Raw genomic sequence first — 11,250 nt, 5'->3', positions numbered from 1 at the left:
AGTTTGACAGATTTGGAGTTTATTCACACATCACATACTACAGTGGGTAATGTATTCAAGAAACATTGAACAGCGCTGCCACATATGACACAGGAAAAAAAACAAAACAAAAACAAAACAAAAAAAAAGAAGACACTGAACCCTTTCTTTGCCATTATATAAAAATAGTGTTGCTACAAAAGTATAAATTAGGCTTACTAATAAGACAACTCAGATCTGAAGCTACACAGGAATCTGCTGCCAAAGTGCGATTAAAAAAGAACAGAATCAAACACGTTTTTTTGTTTTGTTGTTTTTTTGCATTTTAGCAGAGTATAAAAGGAAGTAATGCCTGTAAAATAGGATGAAAAGCAACACTAGTTTCTTAACCTGAATTGATAATACAGACTATAATCCATAGTTAAAACAGAACAGAGCTCCATGTTAGCATTCTTATACCATAGTTTTTTTTTACAATTATTATCTGAATAAGTTAAAATCCTGAAACAAAATAAAACTTACAGCTGAGTTCAATTTTCTAATACCAGTATCTAAGTTGAGTTCTTCTATTATATCAAAACCTTTTTGAAATGCTACTGTAGAAAATAGAGGTATAATGTTATTGGTGTTCCCTACTGTATCTCTGAAATGAAGGCTCCCCCTTGTGGCATAAAAACAGCAGTTCTTCTTGTATTTACATGATAAATCCTCTGAAAATGGATGATGTCAACCCATAAAACACCAACCCATGATCAGCATCGCTACTCCCGCCCCTCGAAAAAAGGTTCAGATTCAGTCCAGGTTTTTTCGTCTGACTCCTTGATAGAGTGTCTTAAGGTAACGTCTACTCATAAGCCAGTGTGTTGTGTCAACAGATGCGAGTGAATCATGTTGGCTCTAACTTTATATATCAGTACTCTTATTAAAAGCATGCATATTTCTTAGATATAATTCTCATTTAAATCAACAAAAAAAATGCTATTTTTTTTCTATGTAAAATCAAGTTGACATCACGACGTCAACGATGGCATTTTTGTCCCAGAGCGTATTCTAGTTAAAATACTTATTTAAAAACTGTAAGAAAAAAATCCCTTCATCAGTTTCAGTCGGGGATCGCTTCTAAAACCACAAACCAATGTACAGTAATTTGACTATATCTTGATCAAAAGCTGACTGTCTGTATGCTCAGCTCATATCCAATTTATTTCTTTTTTTTGTTTTAAATTACAACATTACCTTCTGAGTACTGAGGTAAAACATTAGATTGGTGCTTAGAAAATTAAAATTTAAAATATATTTTACAGCAATTTTCTTTTTTTCTGGTTACCAAAATATAAATGTGTTGACATAAATCAGTCTGAAACAGCAGTATACATATTGATTTCAGGAATGCAAATCATCACAATGCAAAAAATAAAATAAAATAAAATAAAAATATTGTTTGTCTTGGTTACACTGAATCAAGTCAATCTCCCCCAAGTCTTACAGAGGGAAAACAGACAAACTAGTAAAACAATTGGATAACAAAATAAAACCGAAAGAGAAATCCTTTCACAAACAAACAAAAGAACCTACTACTTTATAACTTAACACCCTCTGAAAATTGCAGGCTTCCACCTGGCTGCATGTCTTACAGGTGTATTCAAAGACCCCGTGACATCACTGGTGGGTGTGGTTACAGGTGCAACAAAGCACACCGCTCTGTTGCACCACACCCAGCGGTCTGAGAAGGGCAGCAGCTGTGCTTTTCAGCCTGGTGTTAAGTTACTGTTTTCGGAAAGAGAAGCACGTATGAAAAAAAGTCCAAGCTATTACTGGAGGTAAGGAGTCTGTTACAACACGTTATACAGTTTGCAATGCAGAGCCATTCACTTTTAACTGACGGAGACGACTGACGTGTTGAAAAGTAAAAAAGTTGACTCAACTGCGTTCAGGTAGACTAAAAGATTCTCATCCTGGTGAGACCATGACACTTGAGACCATTCACTGAGATGCCCTATTAAGTTTGCACGTGCAGTTTACGTCTTCTTACTTCCGGTGTCCTTGCAAGAAAAGATACGGTCACATTAGCATCATGTTAAAAGTGCAGCGTGTAAAGGTACGGCCAACATTATTGTCGGATTCATAAAATGAAACTTACAATGTCAACAGATTTTGAAGAAATATCTATGTTTATTATGTATTGTGCTGCAGAGACGTCTACAGCCCCATCACCACCTGAAAAGGCTATGGTCTGATAGCATAGCCCAATGTAGTTTCAGCTGGGAGATGTGTGCGGCAAATCTGCTCTGCTCACAAGCTCTCTCAGCTTTTTTCAGTCTAATAAATAAACTTGCAATAGGCATAAAAATGATGCTTCCTTTCTAAACCTATTCTTTCTTGTGCAGCAGAACATACAACTGTACACAAGCTGCACAGATTATAGAGCAAACGAGTTGGGACGGTTATTTCAGGCAAAAATGTGACCGAACTATTTGGCAATTATTCCATTATTAGATGTTTGACCATTTGTATGTAATGTAGCATATATACTGACAGTAGTGCTACACACTCTTTACCAGAGCCTGGTAATAATACAATGCTATAAGGCCTATAAACAACACAATACCTGGTAGTACAGTGTTATACAAGTAAAGACAACGGAAATACAATGGAAAAGGTTTTTTCAGTCAAAGTCAGAGCTAAATGAACTATTAGGATTATTACTAATCAAATGTCTATTTGAATATTCCATAATCACGACCCATCCATACTGCTAAGCTAACAGCAGCGAGTGTAGTGAGCAGCAGCTGGTTACTCTGGTGATATGCTAGGAGCAACATTTGACAAGGTAGGCCGATCTTTACAAACTGCACCTTTAAACTAAATTGCCACAGGGCTACAACAGTGAAATCTACATTTCCAAGTACAGTTCTATCAGTGTTCCTATCCAGGCAAGTCTGTGAGGTCAAAGTCGAACAAAAGGGTGAACTCTGACCCATGAAAATCACGCTGAAACACACAGGCTTCGGTAGAGATTAATCAGAGGTGGAGTGAATGCGGGTCGGGGCAGAAGTCTAATGTGACCGTACCTTCAGTTGTACTGGGGGGGTTAAAGCTAGAAAACATGGCTAAAAGAGAGATAGAAATGTTTTGTTAGACTGTTGATAATGGGATTATCAATATAAACTATTGGTGTTTAATATTTGAATACGAAGATGATGCAGCGTCTGGCAAAAAAAATCAAAACCGATAATTCTGGCCAAGCAGGTAGAGACATTCCCTGTTTTTTTTTTGTTGTTTTTTTTTCATGTGGAGTGTTGTACTGCACCATTGAGGATCAAAAGACAATATATATTTAAACTGCACCACAAATATTATTGTAAAAGAAATACAAATGAAAGTCTCATACCACGTTATGAGTATAAGTACATATACCTGCTCTGGTATGACCCTGCTAATGTGGTTTGTAATCTTCTGCTGAGTTCTTGTTCAGTATAAGTTTATACAGTGGAACTTGTGCTTGGGTGTGTTATTGTTCAAATTATTCCTGACTTGTTGTAGAAAACAAGAAGTGATTCCAAAAAGCATGTGTGTTCAAACAAACAAACAAACAAAAAGATAAAGTGGGAACTTTGGAATAAAGCTACTTGTCAAATAACACAGTTTTCCATGATATTCAAACAGTCCACTAGAGGACAGCGTTTGCGACCATCAGCCATAAGTCCCTTTGAGTCTACTTGAGTGAGAAAAGAAAAAGAAAAGCATTAGAAAAAGATGGTGAAAAGAAGGCCATTGAACAGCAAAGAAAGGCATGATGTTGGTTCTTACTGAAGGGTTTAAGGTGGTCGCATGAAAGACTTAAGGCCCAAAAACAGAGATGACAAACTAGTACTTGACTAATTAGTACCAAAGGCAACAAACAAATTTTACAGTATAACTTCCATTCATCCAAGTCATTTGAGGAGGTATCAGCTTAAGTAAATGTATAGTAGAATTCATAAAAAAATAAATAACTTGACTTCATTAGTATGCATGTATGCGTCGACTTTAGTGAATGTACTGGCAGAATTCGCTTCATCCTGAAAAAAATAAACCCTCAGTGATCCATTTTTTTTCTCGTTTTTTTTTTTTTTTCTTCGTTTGTTGCAAATGGCACTAACTGTGCTCGGGGTGGAACGTTTCACAAAAGTCACGGTTCAGCACATACCTCGGCATTGAGGTCACAGTTTGGTGTGTGGGTGTTTTTTTTTTTTTCTCGGTACAGTGAGGAGAAAAAAGTGGCGGTGCCTGCGCGGGTGCACTCATTCCTGAGAAAATCCCGTTGATTTCACAAAAACAGAAAATAATTTATTATCAATAATTAAGTGTAGAAGCGTCATGGGAACAGTCCTTTTTTTGTAGCAGACAGTTTGAAACTATGCCCTAAGATAAAGCTTATTGCCTTGAAAATGGAAAAATTTTGTAGCTTACGTGAGGAAGACAATGGTTATACTGGAATGATAAATGAGGAAAGAAAAATAAATAAAAGAATAATAAACTTTCCTATGAATGATTCTTTACTAAATAAGCTGTAAAAAAAAATAATAATAATACACACATACACACACGCACACACTCTTAGTGGGCAACCACACAAGGATTTATGCAATATGAATTAAATCCTTGCCTATGAGCTTACCAAACTGATGGCTAATAACATTACTACTGCTTATCTGAGGGCAACTTATAGCCGACTGTAGGTGTCTCTTTTCACAGAGCTGACTGATGCGACGTTCCTGTAATACCAGCACTGGAAAACTAGCAGACAAAATGGCCTTGAGATTTCATTATTGTGTAGTTACTGACCTACAAGTTGGGTTGTACTACCAGGTATTAAAAGGATAATGCAGGATGTATTTATCCAACACGTTATTTAATTTCCTGGCGGTGCAATCCAGCTGCGGTATAGTGAGGCTGAAAGAAATCGAAGATACTAGATATGATGCTGTCCTCTTTGTATGTGGAAGGAGAAACAGATTGTGTTAACAAAGCTCAACCGACAGCTCGATTTTGTTTTTCAAATTAACCTCATGATACTGGCCCCTTTGTGCAAATCTAACCATTTGATTTGCATTTTCTAACATCAAGACCATCGAGTTAAATCTGGAAAGACAAACCATTGGATGACCTTTTTTTTTTCCTCCATCAATTTTAACATAAACAAAAAGGAGAGCATCATATCCTCATTAATGTTTTATCAGCTGTTTTTCACCCTTTTAAATGAAATATGCATGCAGCCCAGTGCAAGCAAATGATTCACAGCTACATTTTTTTTTAGGCCACTGAAGCAGCCGTCGATTTTGCTGCAATGATTTTACGCTCAGTTAACCCGACGGTCTCCTGTGGATGATTATGCTGCAAAATATGAAATTTCAGTGATGCAGGAAAGCAAATCATAAACCTACCATACTTAATTGTCAGAGGTGCAATGGCAGTGAGGATTCACCACTTGAATTTCTTGTCACACACCAATGGAAATGATCAACTTCCGACATACTGTACATGCTACTATCTGCCTCAACAGCCGCCTGTTTTCTTTTAATCTGTTTCCTGTATAATAACAATAAAGTGTAATTAAATATTTGTCTCGGACATCTTTGACAATCTAGTAGGATTCTTTTCAGAGATCTATGACAGTAGTTTCAAGCAGTGAAAGCTAACTTTACCTGAAAATGTTGCCGTCCAGTGAGAATAACAGCATTGTAGCCTTTGAGCAGTTTAGTCATTAGGCTGGATTAATTCAAATCACTGGCCATGATGCGACTGAGACTCGTCCTGCTTAAGTGTGCAGCCCATACCGAGGGTGGCGTACCAAACAGGACAATCTTTTGAGAGTTACCGTTCCACCCCTACATTTTGTCCACAGTACTTAACAACAGTCCTTTTCTCTGTATAAAATATGTAATAAGCCTTATTGTTTTATGGGTGTTTGCAACCTGTACAATGTGAGTTTCCTGTAAATATTTGTCTTGAGAAGTATTTAATGTCCATACACATTTAAGTTTACAGTTGGTCTAAACCTACAGTATATAAATAATAGTCTTAAGTCATTGGTTGGAGGTGAAGGTTTGGTTGGTTAGGGTTGATTAGGATTCTCTTCTAGCCCATGTTGGCGCGAAGGAAAATTAGTTTGTTCATCTCCTCGGCGGTGACCTGCTGCTTCCGCTTCATGGCCAGGCTCTGCTCGCACACAGTCACACACTCGCTGCGTATGCCCACAGCTGGCACAGCGAGCAGCCACAGTGCCAGGCGAGCAAGCTTGGGAAACTTATCACTCACTGCTGAGCTCCAGTACTGGAAGAGGTCAGGTGTGCCTTGGAGAAGAGGCTCAGCCAAGTATTGAAAAATCTCTTGTCTGACTTGGCTCTGACTGTCGTCATTACCTGACACCAAGCTGGTCCCCCTTGAGGTACCGCCGTTGTTTCCCCCTCCCTCTATGCGGCTTATTTTAGGGGTTGGTGGGCCGTCGGTGTCCCGGTCGTCACTACCTGAAACTCCGCCACCAGTCATACCTCCATCCCTGGAGTCAGCAGCCATTTCGCATGCACGAGAGATTATGTCTTCATGCTGGTAGGCTGGCACTGAACGTAGCTTGAGCTGTGGGTCCAGGACCATGGCTACCTGGTGGGCTCGTTCAACCTATAAACAAGAACGTTTCAGTGACTGTCAGTTCTTCCTAAATCCATGCATCCGTCACATATCAAACATCTCTTAACTGGGCTGGGTACTGAACCACCTTTTTGGTACCAATCATACCAACTGTCAGGTTATGAAAATTGGCATCAAATGTTCAATCTTTTTTACTCAATCAGTTACTGGTTGAAAAAAATTGCAGAACAGCTGTGTGTACAACAGCACTGAACCTCTTATTGGCACCGAAATTGGTAGACTTCAACAATACCGAGCTCTAGGTATTATAAAACCAGTCCTATAACTCTGACAGCTAAATGTTTATTTAAATAACTTAATCAAAGCAGAACCAGCTCAGTACCTTGAAGTTCTCCTTTAGCGCTTCTAGGAAGTAGTGGCAGAGTTTGCTAGCCGTGCCGGTTCCAGCCTCTCCAGCTTTGGACGTGAAGAACTTCTCTAAGCGCAGGTAGACAGGCAGCACCTGCTGTAAGGTTGGTCTCCTCTGGCTGCTCAGCTCCAGCGCTGCCAGGCGTAGAGGTGCCAGCAGACAAGCCAGCGTCCCCAGAAGATGCTTGTTGAGACCCTGGAGGACTGGAGCCGTGGACTTGCTGCGTCCATATGCCTCACAAATCTGTTCAAAGTGGGCATGGACCTGCAGAAGAGATTCAGCCATGCGATCCCAGCATGGAGGGGTGGGGCATTGTGCAGCGCTGCCCTGTGTACCTTCTTCGGTTGTGCTTGCGGACGTGTTGGTGCACTGGTCCTCACGAAGTGCCAGTGTGGAGGAGGAGGCAATTTCCCTGCATGTTGAGAGAAGCTCGGCCAACTCGTGAAGACCTCGAGCTTGGAGGCTGCGCTTCCCAAGAACTGCCTGGACAACTGCACCGAGTGAGCACCCTGCGCATCGCAAGCATATCCTGCCCCGGCCGCCGCCACCACCAAGTGGCGATCCTGAAAATCCTGCTGCCCAAACTCTGGGCTCCGAGACATACACGGTGCGGATGTCTGACATCACAAACTCAGACAGCACATTCTGCACCCAGTGGTGAATCTGCTCAGGCCCTTCCCTCAGCTCCACCTCCCTCACACCAAGAACATAGCGCTTCAGTCTCGAGCCCTCCACCTGGTAGGCTGTTAGAACATAGCAAGCATCTGGGCCTGCTGTCTGGGAGTGGCAGGTGACGGCGATGCCAAGTGAAGCATTGGAGCCCAGCGCGCACGTGACTTTGACTTTGACTTGGTTGTACATGCGGGGCAGCTGGCGCATTGCCAAGGCACTCATGTTGCCAAAAGCATCGCGGGTGGAGTAGGCACCGTGACGAGCACCGGTATCCACTAGGGTCTGTGCCAACTTCAGGAAGTCCTTGCTGTTCAGCACATTTAGCATGCTCAGATCTGAACACATTACCCGTAAGAGGCGCTCAGCCACCTGCTGTCGCTCCTTCTCAGGTAGTCCGTTACTCTCTGCCAGCAAAGACAGCAGATGGATGGGTAGGAAGGCAGAGCAAAACATAAAGATAATTAGTGTTATAGTTTTTTTTTATTTTTATATATTGGTGGAAAACATACTGTATCTAAGAAGGAAAATGGAAATAAGGAATCATAGAGATGTCTACAGATCAGACTTTGAATTTAAGGAGAAATCATCAGCTATGTAAAATATTTGTCCATTTTGACTATTTTCTAATACAGTATACATAGACGCAAATGGCATATGAACTTTTAAATAGCCCTGTATACAGCAAAAAGAGAAATTTTCAACAATATGTGAAATAAAGTTGATGGCAATACTGATAGCAGTACTTACGGCTGAGAGTGTGGTTTCTCTGGGAGATATTTTGAGGCTGGATTTGTAGTTTAACTGAGGAAAGAGCCTGGGCCTGGGCCTGGGCCTGGACCTGGGCCTGAGCTTGAGCCTGAGCCTGAGAACCTCTCCAAAGCTGCTCTTGAGGACCGGAGGCTGAGGAGGTTTTGGGAGAGTCCCCTTTGGTGTGGTTCTCGTTGTCCGCTGGGGAGAAACAGAGATGGGACATCAGGTAGCAGCGATAACATTGTGCGGTTTCAATGGATAGTGTCTGACAGGTGTTTCCAGTGGAGAGAGAAGTAAAGAATAAAATTATGACAGAAAATTAAACAAATAATCACTGGTAGCGAAAGAAAAAGACAAAAATACATCAGTGATTCTGTCATTAACAAAGTGTGCCTTTAAAACCAGCTATGCAAGCTGACAAAACAAATTTCCTGAGTCAAGAGATCAGCTACTAATCTTGCAGGGTGTGTCATTAAATGAAGTCAGTCTCCCAGCATTAGCCAGACAGCAAAACATTATCATAAATTATCAACTAGTGTAAATAGTTTTTGTTTTCATAGTCAAGCCTGGATAACAGTATTTTAAGACTGTCCAAATAATAAATGTTTAATTTTAACTGCATGCAAGGACAGGCAACATGATTCATGCATAAGAGGATAAACTGCACTGAGTTCATTTGTTAAATGGAAATACCATATATTAGGTGGTTACAGCTTCTCACACATGGGTTTTTGCCATTCCTTTTCATACTGTTGTAAAATTTATATTTTTGTTTGCAAGATGACATTTTGTCATGTCTTTCAGCTGTGGTTGATTTAGATTGAATTGGTCTTTCTTTCGGGCATCTTGATTGGTTAATGATTACCGAATATGATTTCAAAAACAATAATACTGTGCCTCTACTGCTGTTGCAACAAAACATAAAAACTGTATCCAGCAGCCTCAGAACCAGATCTCCAACAACCCTTATATATTCTTTGTGTTTAATCTTGTGTGCAATAAATTTAATGGCTGCACCTCAATAAAAGAGTTAGGTGGGATCTTACGGACTTTGACATGCACTGCAGCCACCGAGGGTGTGTTCACATTCTGTATTTGTTTTCTCTGTTGAACTCAACATGCATCTGTAGTCGTGGACTCACCAGCGTGGGACTGCATGTGCTCCAGCAGGTTGTTGTAGAACTGGAACTGGATGCCACAGGCACCACAAGTGTAGGGTTCTAAAAAATCACAAGGCCCAGAAGAGCATTGACTCTTTGCCAGAGTACAAAATAAATACACTGTGCATCTGTCCATCTACTAGCCTCTATTGCCTTTATGGTCCCTTATCTTATACCAGATCAGCAGCTATAAAAGTCTTTTCATCTGGACAAAGTGACTCAATTTGCTGCAGTATTTCTGATGCATTTTCTTTGATAATTTGCAAATAATTGTTTAAAAGTTGTTTGTTAGGGCATCCTTGTGGGGTCTAGTCACAATGTCCCTCATCTGAATCAACCAGAGGCCTTTGTTGCATGTCTTTCCACCTCTTTATCTCTCCTCACACTTCTGTCTGTTCCTACTGTATCATATCTGATAAAAAAGAAACATCATGAACAAATGTCTACACCTTTAATTAAAAACATTTTTAAAAATGTAACCACTTTTCCAGCAATCTTTGTTCCTTGCAACAGTATGAGACAGCTTAGTATTGGATCATTACAGGACATGACTGAGTCTAAACACGATGCAAATGTACGTTAAGACCAATGTTAACAATCCTGATCAGACATTCCCCAGTGATAATGAAGCTAACTACAGAAAATCTGTATAATCACAATGGATTATTGCACCAAACAGTGACAGATTAACAAAAACTGAAGCAGACAAGGAAAAAAAAGGTGAAATGAGAAGGAGGGAGCGTGCATATTTTCCTTTATGAGCAGGAAGGAGGGGTTGGACTTACTCTGGGTTGTAGAGAATGAGGTGGCCACCAGAGGGCTCGCAGTTCCTGTGGACAAGAGGTAAGAGAGGGAGTTAAAACTAAACAAGGAGGGCCGTCCTTTCTCATTCTATTCCCTTCTTTATTTAGACAGTGCCTTTAGTGTTAAGTGTCATTTCCAATCTAAGAGCATTTACTGTTCATTTTGATTCAGATTATTATGACACACATGATCAGTGACTATACGACCAATTTAATATGCTGCATTTATTATAGGCAAAATATTTTTTCTTCCATAGTATCAGATGGGTGTTAAAAAGATTGAGGCCCATTACAAAAAAAAAGTTTATTAACAAGTCACCACATGCATCGTATACACACTCTGAACAAAACATAAAGCCACACCCGTAGAGGAGAAAGTGTACAGCCTATCCTTTTTTCTGTGTTGTTCACTTCATTAAAAAATAAGCAGACAAAAGCATTTACTGCCACATTTACTGAGGAAAAGCTAGAAGTGTGACCTACTAAACTTGAAAGACAAGTTATTCATCTTGTATGCCAAGAGAGCTGGTTTGAGACGAATCAACACTGTGGAGTTTCATTTTTTCCTTTTTTAAATCAAATTGCTTGCCAGGTAGTAGTTTATCTTGAGAAATTAAGCAAGAGAGATGTGACAAGTACCAAGTGTCACATGTTTGCTGGGTTAAGTGTCTAACAGCAGACTTGCAGAGGGGAGCACACATTAACTATTAGTGGTTAACCGAAGCACTGATATAAATACAGCTTTCAGTTAAAGCCATGGTAGTTTAAAATCTTATGTCTTAAATCTGAAATGTTCAATATCCCATTAAATGTTCTTTGGTTGTATTTTTTCAAACTTGACCTTTTA

At 40.0% G+C, this 11,250-nt stretch overlaps 1 protein-coding gene across 11 annotated transcripts in view; it reads right to left on the bottom strand.

The window, feature by feature from the left end:
• Window positions 1-289: 289 nt before the first annotated feature.
• Window positions 290-11,250, bottom strand: part of znf618 (zinc finger protein 618) — a 37,452-nt gene continuing 26,491 nt past the window's right edge. For 8 of the 11 annotated variants that reach the window (XM_037116976.1, XM_037116980.1, XM_037116983.1 and 5 more), the window contains 5 exons: window positions 10,386-10,430; window positions 9,583-9,660; window positions 8,438-8,638; window positions 6,992-8,094; window positions 290-6,639 (listed from right to left, as the gene is read on the bottom strand). In XM_037116976.1, coding sequence (XP_036972871.1) covers window positions 6,100-6,639; window positions 6,992-8,094; window positions 8,438-8,638; window positions 9,583-9,660; window positions 10,386-10,430 — 1,967 coding nt within the window. In that variant the 3' untranslated portion in view covers window positions 290-6,099. The remainder of the gene's footprint in view (window positions 6,640-6,991; window positions 8,095-8,437; window positions 8,639-9,582; window positions 9,661-10,385; window positions 10,431-11,250) is intronic. The other 3 variants (XM_037116981.1, XM_037116985.1, XM_037116977.1) reach the window with 2 other exon arrangements.

The sequence above is a fragment of the Acanthopagrus latus genome, chromosome 12 (genome assembly GCF_904848185.1).
Source record: "Acanthopagrus latus isolate v.2019 chromosome 12, fAcaLat1.1, whole genome shotgun sequence".
NCBI classification, from domain to species: domain Eukaryota; kingdom Metazoa; phylum Chordata; class Actinopteri; order Spariformes; family Sparidae; genus Acanthopagrus; species Acanthopagrus latus.
This window is presented reverse-complemented; position numbering and strand designations above follow the sequence as displayed.